We start from the raw sequence: 17359 nt of genomic DNA, 5'->3' as shown, positions 1-17359 counted from the left end.
AAAGTGTGACTTTAAAACTCTTCAGCACTTTTCCAATCCTGCTGATAAGCATGCTTTTATTTTGAAAGCACCAGCCTCCGGTCTTCTTGGCCTCCTCCCTCCAAAGGACACAGGTCGTGCTCACATGCTGAACCCTCCTGTATGAAACATTTACCATCCAGCAGTGAGCTGATGCTTGAGAGCTGCTGTGTCAGGCTGCAGCAGCATGTCACCAGCGACGCCTGTTGTTCAGGCCTCTGCAGCAGAACATGAGGGAGATAAGCAGCAAGAGCAGAAAGGGCGTGAGAGGAGTTGACACCACCACAGACGACTGTTGCTGACAATATGGTGGATGGGGGGATGTGATGCAAACAAAATAAGTTTATAGTCAATAGTGCAAAGCACAGAACACACCGGCACAAGCACAGGAAATGCAGTGTGTGTGTGAAATCCATCATATAAAAGACGAAGCAGAGACTATGAATCAGACAAGACAGCTTTGGACGTTTATTAATTCATATGGATTGAATGGCATTTGTGACCCGAGATTAACTTCACTCGCACGCTCTCTCACACACACGCTCGCTCGCTCTCTCACACACACACACACACACACACACACACACACACACACACACACACACACACACACACACACACACACACACACACACACACACACACACACACACACACACACACAATCCCACCAGAGAGACACACAAAGAAGTCATACTCCAGGAGCCCTTAAAACTTTCCAGTAAAATAACTCATCTAACAATATCAAATCCATTCTTTTTTTTTAAAACATATTCTGACATAAAATGTAAACATTTGAAAGAACAAACACTCTGAATGGAGTTTCCATCACATCTGAAGAGTAGGCTGCTCCACTGGCTCCATGTCTAATCCATGTTTTTAGTGCTCACATGTGGTTTTTGCACTCTCTAGTGACCAGGTGTGAGAACATCATTGTGTAAAATTCCACTTGGGTTTCACAGTTGTGCTAACATGCCAATGCAAAGTGTCCTTCTTATCTATTAAGATTTGTAAATCACTTTTTTTTGTTTTTGCAAAAGTAAAAACACTGTTGTTTCTGACTCTAGATTGGAGGGTCTGATTTGAAATGAGAGCTCTGGTTATCCCTTCAGCGTTCACAGTAACGATGCAGCGAGAGAAAACCATGTGGGGAATTTGGAGGCAGAAGAAACAAATGACGAGCTCACGGTTTTCTCTCATCTGCCATGACACTACAGCTTTCTCTGATAGTCTGAACAAAATAGCTTATTTGTTGATCTTGCATCTTGTTCTATTAGAATTAGTCTGATAACAAAGGAGCAGCAATATGAAGTGTTGCTTTATACAGTACATCCGTCTCAATTTTTGTATATTGCACAAAACGTGAAGCTTGTAGCAGCTTCACTGACCAGCCTCAGCAGCTGCACTAAACTGGCCACATGTCCCTCGGCCCACAGTACTATCTTTTAAACAACATTTATATTTCCCTTATTTCTTATTAGTACATCTGGAATTTCAGTTTCTTTCACCGATGCTTTTGTCCAAATAGGCAGCAGTTTTTCATGATATGAGGTCTTGTGTAGAGTTCTTTTTTTCTCTGGCTCCTCACCTGGTCTGAGTACAGTTCCAACTGACCCGTGTAACAGCTTGAATTAAAAAGGAACCGCACTCATTCAGGGAGTCAACATATTAAATCAGTTTCTGAGAAGCCCCATTTTGGCCGTGAGTTGCAGCACGACGCCCCTGCAGCAGAGCGAACAGAAGCAGGGGCCACGACAGCTGTGTATTCAAAACAAGTGATGTTCGGTAGTTTGGTAAAAATCAAACTGTGAGACTGAACCAAACTCATCAATTGTAAATCCACCAAACTATTAAAAAAAACGTCTGTTGGTGCCCCTCATGCCGCCTTTAGGCACCCTTCACAGTTTGTCCATCATCTTCAAGACATTCCTCCATTACTCCCCAAAAATAGATGCATTGCCTTGTTCCCCCTTTTACTCAACCACCCCCACCCCACCCCCCCTCTCTGATGGGTACAGGACACCAAACACATGAAAAAAGGGGTCAGGGTCTTTGTCCCTGCAATATAATGAATTTGGCACATAATGATTAATGGTCCCATCCCCTAGCCCAGCCCCCTAATGAGCGGGGGGGGGGGGGGGGGGGGGGATCACTTGAGTCCCTCATCTGTGCTCTTGAACATGAGGATGGCGTTGGAGATCTTGAGGGCGGGGCCAAGCTTGATGCTCATGATCTTCACAATGTCGGTCTGGGTGAGCAGCAGGAAGGCCTCCCCGTCAATCATCTGCAGAGAGGCAACACAGGAGATGTCAATGGTCACACTCACAGAGGAGTCAACAAAATAAAAGAAATATATTTTTCTGCAGCACCTATTCAGCCCTGAAAATGAGAGCCTGCAGTTAAGTATTTTCCCTACGCAAGTGTCTACAGTGCAACATGACAGATAATTATGATGATGTGGTTTTGCTTTATTCACGAGCACTCAGTGATCTCACCTCGTCTTTAAACACACGAGCTTGTTCTTCACAGCCGATTAGATTCTGGACAAAACTGGAGACCTGCAGCGTAGAGTGGAAATGTATAGAAACAGTCAGAAAATAATAACAATAAAGAAATAAAAAAGAAAGTAGGCAATGATGCTCACTGACCTCTTCAACGTTCCATGCCGCTACCTGGCTCGCGTGAATGCCCTGAACGCCAGGCAGCAGTTTACAGTGCTGCTCCCAGCACAGAGACAGAGTCCTGTCTGACTGGCCGCCCAGTGCCGACATGAACAGTGACGGATACACCTCTGAGGACACGTCTAAGGGCAAACATACACATCAAAACCTGTCAATTTATGAACACTTCAGATTTTGACACATCACAGTAGAAACAAACTAGTAATTCCCCAAAAATTGAAATTTTGTGAAATGACACAACTAGAATGGTTATTAGAGCAGCTCAAACCTCTGCAAAGGCCCAACAGTCTCCTTAAAGTCAATCAAGCTGCACTAAATCGCACACGATCATTGATATCAGCTCGCTAAATATAGCAAATTTTTTCATCTAGTCTGTTATTGTTGTGTAATCTGGCTTACAAACAAAAAAATCTACAAAAAACAGCATTAACTACGCCTGAGTGTGTGTATGCAGATGTTATTTCTCAGAGGCTTCAGAGATAGAAAACTGTTTCTAGTGGATAAAGTAAATGTAATGGGAGATGATAGAGGATTAAACACGTTGCTGTCCATATCTCCTATGTTAATAAAGTTCAGTCAAAGAAGGATCAGCCTAAAACTCACTCTGGTAGTCTCTCTGCTGGTTCTTCCTGTATTTGGGAGGACGACCGATCCTGAAAACAGAGAAAATCATACATGTGGGAAAATTAAACCTACACACAAAGGCTTACACACATGCTTACACACAAACATGCTGACACACATGCTTACCTGCCACGGTAATGGGTCTTCTTGGTCCTCTGGCCAAAGAAGAGGTTCCTCTTGCACTCCGAGTCTGACAGCTCAGCCTTCAGCCTGCCCTGGTTACGCTCAGCCAGCGGGCAGCCAGATATGCAGTGATGAGCAGTGAATCGACCAGTCACATGGCCTGAGCCGTCACAACCTGGAGTCGGACACTTCCTGTTTAAATGACAGATGATCACCATCAAATGGAAGTCTGGCCTCAGTAAAATGTCAAGGTAGGGTTGGTAAGTTGTTTCTGAAACACTTTTTGTCTTATTTGCTGAAATCCTCTTCACGTCCTCGGGACCAACAATAAATAAAGTGGCCTGGAAAAACGGAAACATATGCCAGTGGCCCTCGCAGGAATGTAATAAACACGACCAATCCTTTCATTCAGAGGAGACTTCATTCTGGGAGAAATACACTGCAGGACCAGAGACGATGGCCAGAGGTTAGTGAGCCAGTCATAGAAAAGTCGGCTTCCAGCAGGTGTCAGTCCACCTCCATGTGTGTTGGGGGCGTAACTCCGACAAGCGGGCTGATGCAAGGGGTGGAATGTATCGGTGGCATTCATTTCAAAATGCACCCCACTCTTGCCTTTTATAGGATTACCAACTCTAACTTTAACAAGACCAACAATCACACCATTATTTCAAAGTTTGAAAACACTTTCAATGTCTTTATCTCAGGTACTGATGAGAACCTGTTGTGGAAGCTGTACTTGTTGGATCTGGGGTGGCTGATGGGTTTGCAGGGAACAGAGGACGGGTACACCGACTGACCGATGGCAGGAGGCTCCCTCACACCTACAAACACACAAATAAATTCAGATGAGGCTTCACATGTGCACACACAGCAGGATGTTCAACGAACCCTAATCCCATGCAGCTCTGTGTGGCATTATTTCTGTCATGAACTAACAAGCAGTGCAGATTTCTACAGGCTAGATACAGATGACTGGTCAGAGAAGGAAAAGATGTAATATTTACACCTGTGCTTTTTCTACAGAAAACATCTAAAGGTGTTATTCAAGCAGCAGATACGATTATCAGTCAACAGAGTATATCAGCAACATAAATGAAATATAAAAAACTGGTAAAAAAAAAAATTCTTTTTTTTCTTCAAATGCTTTAAAAAAGATACTGAAGGAGTGATTGTCATTTCACTTTTCTTTATCAAACCAGTTGAATTATCATTTACGTGGCAATCTGGGGCCTGACAGAAGAAATTGAAAACCAGGTTTACAATATCCTCATACCGATTTTGTTTTATCAACCATTTAGAAAAAGTTGAGTTACGTCCAGTGGGTAGAATTTTGGAGGATCTAATGCCTGAAAGGGAAAATAATATTCATACTTATATTTTCATGAGTATTAAATCACTTGAATCTAAAAACTGTTTGTGACCTCAGAATGAGCCCTTAATATTTACATCAGGAGCCGGTGCTTTTCCACAAAGTCCACAAAGCTGCACTACCATGTTTCTACAGTAGCCCAGAACAGACAAACCAAAACACTGGTTCTAGTGGAGAGGACCTTTCAGGTTCTTGTTTGAAGGCCAACACAGTTTCTACTGGACGGTGGAGCAAAGAGTATTCAGTTGTACTTTGCAACTTCACCACTAGATCCCACTAAATCATACACACTAAACCTTTTGGTTTATAAAGTATTGTAGTTGCTACCGTGTGGCTCCTGTGTTTTGGAGTCCTGTGGGGGAATTTTCAGTGGGTGACCGGTTGCTTCACACCAGCCTGCTGGATGTATGTCTGGGTGATCTGAGTCCACCCATTCATCATAGACGTGACTCCAGCCGTCATAATGGACCTGAAGGAGGAACAGTTAAGACCATTAGCACCAAAGCCCCAGCTGACAAGTACACACAGTTAGAGCTACAATAGACCTGAGGAAGAAACGTGTTAAACAATATCGTACATATACAAGATCATAAAATTCATAACCTCAGACATTTTGTATTTAAATGTCCAGGACACACACACACACACACACACACACACACACACACACACACAGAGTATTACCTTTATGCGGTGAGTCTCGACCTCCTCCACTGTGGCTACTCTGATCAGACCAGGACTTCGCTTGTCCACGGCCTCCAGTTTCATCTGAGGTTGGAAGCTGTGGGCCGCACGCTGGGGAGGATGAGGGAAGAACAATTTCCTTTCAATAAAGCATTGGCTTCGCTTGCACCATTCTTAGATAGATTCAATAGAACGATACTGTGAATGAAGTCCAAAACAGATCTTTGCTCTCACCACTTTAAAGGCATCAGCAGCCACAGCCTTAGCACCAGTCTCCTCCAGGTAGTGAGACCAGGAGAACCGGGCCTGGTCTGGGTAATCTGAAGCAGCAAAAATAGAAAAAAATCCTTCAGCTCATATATATCGCCTCACACATTCTCCCCAAGCTCCTTCACTGGTTGCCCATTAACTTCGTATATGTACATGTACAGTAAATTCCACATATTTATTTGCCACACACCCTGTTAAAGCCCTATGAGACAAATTGTGATTTGTGAATATGGGCTATACAAATAAAATGTAATTGATCGATTGATTGACATATATACATGCTGTGTCTTTGCAAAGTATAAAAGGGCGATGATGAGGACATGGAGGAGAACTGGACAAGACAGTCGACTATGAATATGTAAAATCAAGGATTAACAAGCAGCACAATGGTCACCTTGGGGTGGGGTTAGGGGCAGGTTCCTCTCCTGGCACCAACCAATCGGATGAATGTACGGACTGCTAGCATCACACCTGTGTGTTTTGACAGTCAACAACGAAAACATCATTAGGTTTTCTGGAAAAGGTTTTCCAGCAAAGTTAGTTTATGAAATGATAATGAAGAAGCAATGCTGCACTTATATTGTAAAGAAAAATAACCTGGTGAATTAAATGAGTTAGGAGGCTGCACAAAAAGAGCTGCCGACCTGATGCTTTGTGATACGTTTAATAACCGGTTTAGTTTCACTAACACTGAATCCTGCAGCACCAGGGAGCTGTTTTGTAGGATGTGAATGTAATATGTGTGAATTTGCTGAACATTTGGGACGACCAGGTATACTGTAGTGCTGCATAACCCAATTGAAAAAAATAACTTGTTTTTTTATATATATTTTATTGTTGGTCAATTCTTTTTGAAAAGGAAAAAAATATTTAAGTAATTCTCTGAAAATCATTTGTGGTACATGGATGCCACATCTGGCAGGAAAGAGCAAACTCAACTGAGTGAGAGCTGCTAATGAGATGTGATTATCCTTTTACAGATACTGGTATAAATAAACTACTGAGTTGTGCTATATATATATATATATTTACTAATAAATGTGTAGGACAGACAAAGTTAGCAGCTGATAAAGAAGGTGAAGGGGTTAGTTGAGACCAAATCAGAGCTAATAGGAGAACACCAATTCAAAATTCTATAAAGTTTCTCTTTTTGTCTGCTGGATGTAACGAGACATTTTTTTGCTATCGCTTTAGCCCAAGCTACTTCATATGGAGATTAAATTTCAGGGGTGTTGGTAGTTCTGTCCCTTAGAGGCCAGGTTTAGATGAATGCAGTCCCAGCACAACTGAAGTGGAAGTTGTACAGCTCTACAGCAACAGCAGCTGTTTGAGAGGAACAAAGGGGCATGGGTGCTTTAGGATAAACACATAAACTGTTAGTTAACTGAGAAACTTCAGTTTGAAACAGTGAGATGCCTTAACAACACTTTTCTCCTGATGAAGGGAAATGCACAACACAGGACTGTTCTCAGTGCACTTTCAACAATTTCTACGCATATCCCAGGTCTCAGTTTCTCCATAGCTGCTCAGTATCATAGTAATTTGATCATTTCCCGAATCAAATGAGTTCAGAAAGACCCACCAGTAGTCATATGTGTCATCCCAGTTGTCAAAATGAACCAGGAAACGATAGTCCACCATGTCAGTGACAGTTGCTACACAGATGAGGGAGGGGTTCATGCGGTCTACAGCCTCCAGCTTCATGCCTATGTCGAAGCTGCACTTCACATCAATCTGAGCAGAAAGCACAAACATTAAAAACCTCAACTAAAAACGTATCATCCAACTTGAATCCATGCTTGTAGATGTTACATTAAACATTATATACAACATATAATAATGTATAGCAGCAGTTACCCTGCCAGGACTGGCAAACAACTCTTTGGGAGCCACTTGTGCTTTAGTCATTCTCAGGTAGTTGGTCCAGGTAAACTCCTCCTCTTTACAGCCTGCGGAGACAAGACAGAAATACAGAAGATTAACTTGAGTCATTGTCTTGAAAAGCAGCAAAACATTAAATACATTTGGAGGAATAATTCAAGACAAAGCACTTGCTCACTTTCATGCCCAGAGTTAGATGAGAGGACTGATGCCACTCTCATGTCTACAGGACACAGGGGGAAACAGTTTGCCTGATTCTGTCCAGAGGTAAAAACAAACCCACCTGCGAACACCTCACAAATTTACTAAAGCTGCTTTCAGACATCCACCGAAGTCAAGCTAAACTCCTTACATTCTCCACACGAGCTGTATGTGAGAACCCAAATGTCAAAGTGTGAGGCTAAGCACATTCTCCAGAGTTTCACAGCCAGCCTTCTACTAAAAACTCTGGGATAGTCGGAATGAGCCCATGTGAGAAACAGAATGAAATTCTCCGGAGGATTCACTGCAGGCGAGTGGGAACGTTGATGACGTTTCTAACATCCGAGAGACGCAAAACTGTAAAATATATAAAGAATTTACCTTCCTCTTCCACTTGAATGGGTCAAATAAACGAGTTATAAAATGTTAATTACAGTTTTAATGCTGTTGTTGGATAAATGTATTACATTTGCTTAAAGATAGGATCTTTAGAGCTAATTCTCTGCAGGCTCAGAATCAGAATCAGAAGGTATTTATTGCCAAGTAGGTTTACGTCTACCTGGAATTTGCTCTGGTTGTTGTTGCATTCAATAAACGTAAAACATAGAAACACAATGAATACAACGCACATAAGAAACAAATAAAAAAGAAAATATAAAAAAAATATAAAAATATATAAAAGATAAAAGATATGAAAAGTAAAGTAAAAAGTAAAATAAAAAATGCAAAACAGGAGAGCAATGTCAATTTACATGCCTCATATTTACTGTATAGACATGCGAGTGGTATCGACCTTCTCATCTAACTCTCGGCCAGAACGTGAATGAGCGTATTTCCCAGAGTTTCAAACTATTGTTTTAAAGGATAAGCTTCATCCTCTGAAAGGGTAAACATAGTTTTTGGTCTGTGTACACTTTGTTGTCACCTCTGACCTTTGGGAGTGTGCAGTTTGTGTCCTGTGCTCTCACACCAGCCTGCAGGGTGGATGTCGGGAGAGTTTGCATTCACCCAGAAGTCGTGACAGTCGGAGTAGCCATCAAAATGGAGCCGCAACCGGTAACCACAGACCTGGACAATGACATGCCACGTTAGAGAAAAACCAAGCCAGGCTGAAGGAGGTGACACCTGGCTGGACTCCTCCTGCATGCAAAGCAGCCTGTGAAGTGACTGAAAGGGGATTTTAAATTCGAAATAATCCCCCTTGTCATTAAGATCCATCGACTGTGTTAATGTACGTGTGGCTCACCTCGGCCACAGTGAGGACAAAGTACATGGACGGATGCTGCGGGTCGATGCCTTCCAGCTTCATCCCCTGTTTAAAGCCGTTCTTCACTGTCGGCACTCTCTGAGACTGGACACGCAGGATAAAAGGGCAAATATTTCAGTACAGAACAGACACTAAGATAAAATTAAGTGAAATAAAAATCATCCTTGTGGGGAAATTGGTTTAGGGCAAAGGACAGAGTAAAGGTAGGAACACAGCAAATTGACGAGCAGGTGTACAGAAATGTTCTCATAGTGGATTTTCACTTAATTTTTCTAGGGACAAATAGTCGGTGGCAAAGCTCAGATTGCAAAACGGTAAGATAGTTACAGGAATAACTTTCTTTAAAATAGAATCACTCCAAGAACACTCTCGACCGTACACTCAGTAACAAAATAAAATGCAAGTCTTTGGCAGCATGCATCACATCTCCAAGCTAAATTTACTTTTCTCATCTCCTCCCTTGACAATGATGTACAATGCCAACTCAGTCTCCCCTGTCCTATAAAGATAGCTGCAGTGGTCGTAAAAGAGGCAGTAATAAAAAAACATGGGTATACTGGGAGAAGCTGTGCGTAGGTAGCATGAGCTCAGGCTGAGGCTACAGTCTGAATATTAAAGTCTAACATACCTCTTGGAAAAGCTTGTTGGGAGAAGAAATTGCTTTGGTTTCCTCCAGATACAGAGCCCACGTCCACTGCTCAGTCTTAGTGTCTCCAGCTTCACCAAAAACACAAATTAATACATTAACGTGCATGACAACAAGGCATTAATCCAACCCAAGGAACTAAAAGAATTCAAAAGTGGAACAGATGACAGACAATAAGTCAGACTGTGAAAAAAACAGATTCTTCAGCAGCTAATGTTGCAAGACTGCTGCTTCTGTAATATTACGCACAACTTCTCAAAAGAACTTTCGTCGAAAATTAGAAAATTATAAACAACAACTACAACTTTGGGTTGAAATAACTGTCTCACAAAAAGTTTTACTGAAGATGGATTATAATAAATAAAACGCATCTTTCAATAGCTTCAAAAAAAAATTTCAACTTTTAACTTGAAGGTCATTTTAGAGTCACAATTTATTGCTGTTTGATGGGAATGCATTATATCATCCGAGATATGTAATCGTTATTAAACTTGTTAATATGTCGCCTGCTTAAGTGAAAGAAATTAACCAAAAATTATAGCAAAGATGAAATGAGACCAACAGAACGACATGTAAAGAATTAGTATTCCAACCTGCTCTGATGTGTCGACTGTCTGCTTTAGAGTCATCCATTTTCTCATCCTAAAAAACATGTAAGAAAACTTGAGTAAGTGTAAAACCTCAGACACAGTCACTGAATTAAAGCTGATTTTTGATTCGAAAACAATAAGTTTGTGTTATTTGCAAGGACTATTCAGTCAGCTTTTCCCACCATGTCACTCACAATACTTTCAGTCATGAAAGGCCATAGTCATGACCATTCGAATAAACTCTTCATATACCACAATATCTGGCAAACCCTAGCCCAGATGTTAAGGGGAGGTAAAATGACTGTCCCACCGTGCCCTCCATGTCGGAGTCTTCCTCAGAGGGACTAAGGTACTCCTTCCTCTTCCTCTTCCTCATGGGTTTCAGGTGATCAGGGTTAAGGGAGGAGACCCTGCCACCTGCCGGCACCTTCTCCACGCCAGCGCTCCTCCTAAGGTGCAGAGAGCACAGATACTGTTCCTCAGGTCTAAACACATCACCACACTCTGATCCGTTTTCATGAAGTGTATTTCTACCTTGCACACTCCCACTAAATTTGACACTGCACTTTCCTGTGCCAAAAACCACACAAAGCCCAGTTTGAAGCCGATGAGATGAACCATTTGCGAGTTATGAGTTCCACATACAGACGACAGACTTCTACAGAATGAGTAAGATCATACAACTCAAAGTAAGTGTACATATAACACTTACTTTGAGTTGTATGAGAGATTATACAGGAGAAGCAGCCACTGTTAACGCACCTGTCAGTGATGGGCTCTCTTCGTAGCTCCTCTGTGTAGGGCCTCTTCGCTCTGGGATCATGGTTAAGTTGTCCCAGTCCGACCTGAACTTCAGGTTTTATGGAAACCAACCTTCCCGGCTCCACAGCTGCACCTCGCACGGGGCCTACAGGGGCTGACACATCTGTCACATCAGAATCAGGCGTTTAATTAATTACATTTATGATTAAAAAAATTACATTGGGCCACACACTTCTCGTTGCTTTTCCATGTCTGTGATTTGCACTGGCTGTGTGAGTGTAACAGCTGATCAGTGGATCTGCTGCGTGCCACATATGTCTGTTTGTCACACAGGCGGAGCTGCAATGTGAGGTTTCTGGTATGATCCCTCTATTTCCTTGAATAAAAGTACAGCTTTATACTAATGCTTTATACTAATCTTCCGGTCCTACAATAACACTAAATATCTTGTCAAAACGAAACCTTGTTTGAACAGGAGAAACGCTGTAGTGCTTTTACTTTGAAAGGGGTACAGGAAATGTATGTTTGGGACATATTAAACAGATAAACATTAAAACTGTGGTGAAAGCTCATTTTCCCTGTCTATTCCGCTGTGAACCGTGCCCTACCTGGAGAAAATATGCGAGACCTCGATTCAAAAGATTGATGTTTTAAAGACACGTGGAAATAGTTGAGCAAAGGGTCTTTTACTGAAAGGCTACTGCATATTTCATGCATGAATTTTAAATTGTAAAGATTTACTTTATTTAGTGGAACCCTAACCCTAACCCTAACCCTTTTTAATAAGCTCATCTAAGCCACTCCTGAAACAACACCATGTGCCTATATTGGTGCTCTTCACTTGTTCTTACGAGCTGTTTAAGAAGATATTTATTATATGGTATAGAATTTTTTGTCTAATTTATTGGATTACTATTTCTGAATGTCCGCGTCTTCATATGTTATGTTAATTAGGTTCATATTCAAAAGTAAATTTTAGTTTGTTTTGGATTTTTTTTATGATGTTTAAGAGCAAACTGTGCAGTCAACGTGCACTTTACGTTACTTTTTTAATAGATACTTTTAAGTCTTACTCAAGTACTTATTTTCCTGAGTGCATTTACTTCTTCTTGAGTCATTACAATTTTAAAGTAACAATACTTTTACTTGGGTACCGTCTCTGTTACTCTACCCACCACTGCTTCTGACTAAACTAATCGATTACTTTGACCCAACACGAACCCCCGCAGCTGCTTTATCTTCACTTGTCAAAAAGAGTTCTACTGCATCCGATGTAATTATTGCTCATTTCAGCTTCAAGCAGATTAGTCATTGTTGAAAAGGGCACACTGCGATATATGGAAAGCAGCAGTCCTTAACTATCATAACACCTGCAACATTGGGATTTTTCATTCTTTTAATACAAAATCTGTATTTATCAAATATTTTCTGTTATATGAGATGAACATTTGGTCACTTTAAAAAAAAAAAAAAAACTGTATTCCTTGATATTTTTGTCAGGCATTGAGATTGGCAGCCAATACCTCCATCTAAAATATAGTATTTCTTGCTTAGTCCCTTATGATACAACAACCTTGTGCAACTATGAGTCTACCTGGCTTGTCTGCTGGAGCCCCTTCTGCATCGGCGGATCTCCCAGAAGTCCCTGCTGCTAATTCGGCTGTGCTGCTGGTCGTCCCTGGGGTTATCAGTGTGCTCAGTGTTCCTACGTCACTCACACAGAACTAAAACACACACACACACACACACGCATCAATGAGTCCATCTGTCAAAATGTGTCCTGAGGTTTTAAGATGTCTATGCAACAATTTATCAGACATTTATTAAATGTGTCCTGTGGCAGGCGGTTTCAAATTGAGACTCTGATCAGAGTGAAGACAAATGTGATCATTTTAATGAGTCAGGATTTTAATAAGCTATTATCATTCTGATGACCTCTCCCTCTTTTTAATGTGAGAAATGTTGCATCACATCTAGTTTATCTGGCTGATTGGCTTTGTTACTGTGTTTGCTTTCATACTGACCCAGTGAAATGAGTTCCAGTGCTGAATAGTTATTTTAATCAGTTTAATTCCATCAACTCATTACATATTTACTGCAGATACAGGATCATTGTGTTCAAAGGTAAGTGGCAAAAGCCTCCCTGAGCCCCTGAGAAAGGAGCAGATGAGTCATGAGCCTCTCTGATCTTTTTGATGAAAGACTGTCTGATCAGAAACCAATCCCCCACCTTGCACGTGGTGTGAGATCATCCAACAAGTACACAGGGACGGGACTATCAGGGATCAGTCCTTAAGCTATCATATTTTTTTTTTCTGGTGGTATTTTTGGCTACTTTTAAAGCCAGGAAATAAAAGCTGTTGTAATTTGTAGCCAATATGAGCCTTTACCAATCAAATGAAGAGATATGAAAGCTTTTATTTTGTAGAATAAACAATGCAGAAAAGTGCTCTGGTGTTGGAAATGTCTGTTTCCTTTCGTTGTGTTTAGTGTTCTCCTCTCTTGCTGCAGCTGATCTTGTGAATAGGAGCTGGTGATGTGTGATAATTTAATTGCTGTGGGAATAAGATCAATGAGACACCATGAAGTGAGACACAATCTATAAAGCTCTTAAAGAAACAAACCAGCAGGTGAGAAAAAGCTCGAAATCCTGTATGAAATAAATGCTGTGAGGAGGGAAGGATTTATGTGTAGCAGAACGTATATTTCTCACATCACTCACCTTGAGGTTGCTGCTAGGCAGGATCGCCATCCCCTCCTTCCATTCCAGGACATGGACGATGCTACAAGCCCCACCCACTTGTGCTGTAAGGGTGGGCAGAGCCGTCTGATTGGCCCTTACTCCTTTACCTAGGTCTCCCACAGCAACAGTTGGAGTCACCTCCACCTTCTGATGACTAAGAGCAGGAGCTGAGGAGAGATGCGTTCAGATTCATGAACTCTCTCTCTGAGTTCACCCTAGAGAATACAACTCAATTATCTCAATTAACACACTGTGTTTTTATTTGATCGCATCACTGTAGTGTTTAATCTTTCTTTTTTTTAAGAAAAAGTAATTTCCTTTTTGTGGCACAAGGGGGAAAAGAAAATGAATGAAATTATCATAAATAAAACGCCATTTATTGAGCTTTTTATAATAATGGTCAAAGGTGACAACAACAAAAGGGAAAATTTCAAAATAACCTTTTTGTTTAGATAGAATAATTAGTTTCCTCATATTTTCTTATAATTAATGTTGTATTTGCATTTTTCTGTAAAAAGCACTGACTTTGTCTTGTCTTTGACTGGTGCTTAATGCTGACATCTGCTGACAGAATATCTCTGAGATGTTCTCTGTCTTATTATATCAAAATACAATAGTTACTAATGATTTTAATATGCTGAGGATTATTTTTTTATATAAATCATTTACTTTTTGGTCTGAGAAATGTCAAAAGTGTGACAAATGCAAATCACAACTTTGCAAAATCATCTTCAGCTGTCTTACTTTGTTTGAGCAAAAGTCCAAAACACAAATATTCTGTTTACTATCAGCTTAGTAAAATAAGCTGATTGATTTGTTTCTTTGACTTGAGACGACTAATTAATGAAATAATAATTTCTTCTCTAATGACAAGGAGTTTTACTGATACCAAAAGCAGCGACAAAAGGGACCAGTGGGTTGTGTCAAATCCTTGTTAAACACTTCATAATCTCAAATGAAATTAAAGAAATTAGCCAAACACAACGTGAATAATTTAACGTAATGTCACATCATAAATGAGTGATTGTGAGAATCCTTGGTGAAGAATATAAGCCTAGTAAAACACTGTGGGTGTGGTAATTGATAAGGAATTTAAGAACACAAGCTTATCTTTACGAATTTACATTTTCGCCCCAATTTGTTCTGGGTGTGTGTGTGTAAATAATGTTGGTTATATTATGTTTGAATGTACTTTGGCAGACTTTATATGTACACAGGCATCAGTTTGTTAAAGGATGGTCTCGCCAACACAATCAGACCAGCGCTCACCTGGAAGGAGTAGAGCTGTGGTGGTGTGTGGCTGGGGGGGCTTAGGCTGGGGCTGGGATTGGGGCTGGGGCTGAGGCTGAGGCTTGGTCTGAGGCTGGGTCTCAGGCAGGTTCTGAGGCTGGGTCTGAGGCTGGGTCTGAGGCAGGGTCTGGGTCTGAGGCTTAGACTGCGGCTGGGTCTTCAGATGGGTCTGGGTCTGAGTCTGGGGCTGTGGCTGGAGCTGGAGCTGGAGCTGGGGCTGTGGCTGGAGCTGGAGCTGGAGCTGGGGCTGGGGCCGGGCCTTCTTAGCCACACCATCATTCCCACAGATGAGAACGGTCTCACTAGGAGACGAGGCGGACGGATCCAGAGATCTGGGCTCCTCTTTCGGTTGAGCCTCCATGTTCACTTTGGCACTCATGACCCTGTCCCTTACTCCGGAGCGCTTAAAATCAAAGAGAATGAGGAACAATGCAAAGCATAGGACTGACAGGATGACAAGTTTACAGCTTTACCAGGGTGTGGTTTTGTGGTCAGGGTCCTGTATAAAAACATCCAAGAAAAATCTTTCCCGTTGAGGTTCAATTTGAATTTTTGGTGATTTTTGTGACATGTTTATTTGTCAAATCAAGGGTCAAGAGGATGCTGTATATCGAAAAGCACGCTGGGGTACATAGTGATTTTGGTTTATCTGACTTGACTTGGTCAGAAATCTTAATTGATAGTAATTATGCTCTTTTTTTATATGTATTGACTTATCTGAATAATTTTGTATTACTCACTCCATAGATTACAAGAGTATCAATGTGATATCAATACAATGCACAGGAAAACAACACAAGGCGAAATCTAGGCACACTTTGCAGCTATGAACAAACAAAAATATAGAGGGAATTGTATTACCACAAAGTCACCAATACACTTTGTGTCTATTTGTCACCAAATGCTGCTCATTGCGGGAACTGGTGGGTTTCTCAAATAATTTTAAGGTCTTGGCCTTACTATGTTATGATTTGGCCTTTAAAATTGAACTGAATTGAATACCTTTTATTTAAGTTGATTCATTTTTTGCGAGGCACTTTGTCACCTTGTTTAGATAAGTGCTCTTCAAATAGTTATTATGTACTGCCTCCCATTCCAATTTTTTTCCATAATGTTTATAGAAGTTTTTGCTGACCATTGATATGGTTACTGGCTACATTAGCAACCATGCACATCATGTTTGGATTTAAGATACAATTTCTTCACTTACTTTACAATTTTCTAGTAGTAGTAAATGCACTCAAGCTTAGTATTTTTGCACGAAATGATAATTTTATGCTCTCCACCTCATATGACATTGACTTTTGGAGCAGCCTCCTAGACACAAACATCTGTACTTCAGTAATTCCTGAATGCTTTTCTTGTTCAGTAAGTGTATTTTTTAACTACTGGATGCCTTCATTTCCTTTGGTATCTATATGTCTGACTATTCATTCAAATCAAGTGTCAAGAAAATCCATCTTTTAAAAATCACTGAGGCACATTGTCGTTTTTGAACACATACAAATCAAACTGACATGACTCGGTAAGAAATCTTAGTCATTATAGCTCTTATATACATCAGTTTATTTATCTGAATTATTTTGTTCTAAGCACTCAATTATTGTAAGAGTGTGATTGTGATATTCATATTAGTAATTCACAGGGGGACATCAACCGGAAAGGGAAATCCTTTAAGATCTAGGCACACTTATGTGCTTTGAACAATTACAATAAGGTCGTTTTAATCTCCATGTGTATTTACTGCCTGCCATTTCCCCTAAAATGGCTAACCCTAACCCTAACCCAGAACCATTAAAAGACAACGTTAGAACTACATCAGAAATATTTTCCTGGAGATTTCTCCTAACTTACACAAAATAAGACAAACAATAAAAACAATGAAGAGCAATGTCTTGAATAGAAATGAAGAACAGAGAGGGGCTCCCCCATCAACAGCCATGATGACCCCGTCTGACTTTTTAACAGGCGTGATTAATAAAGACCTTCAAATGTAAAACTACTATATTTACGCGCAGGCATCAAACTCCAGACACGTCAAAATACAGCATTTTAGTTAAAATGGCGGAGGACGTGAAAGCCTTCAGCCAAAAACAAAAATTAAATGTGTAAAATACCACAGTGAAAATCCCATTTAGTGAAAAAATGAACCCTGTCACCCATTCCGCCAACATCTCAACCTCACGGCGGCGTTAGCATGTCACATCTGA

General features: G+C 40.8%; 1 protein-coding gene across 1 annotated transcript; it reads right to left on the bottom strand.

Moving 5' to 3' along the window:
• Positions 1-2167: 2167 nt before the first annotated feature.
• l3mbtl1 (L3MBTL histone methyl-lysine binding protein 1) lies at positions 2168-15528 on the bottom strand. The gene is given in 23 exon segments (XM_053425177.1): positions 2168-2302; positions 2514-2576; positions 2667-2821; positions 3303-3352; positions 3450-3638; positions 4165-4267; positions 5143-5284; positions 5500-5610; positions 5734-5819; positions 6164-6240; positions 7352-7503; positions 7627-7718; positions 8619-8656; positions 8777-8919; positions 9098-9202; positions 9747-9835; positions 10358-10406; positions 10665-10803; positions 11117-11279; positions 12711-12840; positions 13839-14026; positions 15129-15165; positions 15397-15528. Coding segments are annotated over 23 exon segments (2568 nt in total).
• Positions 15529-17359: the final 1831 nt, after the last annotated feature.

Source organism: Pleuronectes platessa, chromosome 6, assembly GCF_947347685.1.
Source record: "Pleuronectes platessa chromosome 6, fPlePla1.1, whole genome shotgun sequence".
NCBI lineage: Eukaryota > Metazoa > Chordata > Actinopteri > Pleuronectiformes > Pleuronectidae > Pleuronectes > Pleuronectes platessa.
The sequence above is the reverse complement of the archived record's forward strand: the minus strand, read 5'-3'. Positions and strand labels throughout refer to the sequence as shown.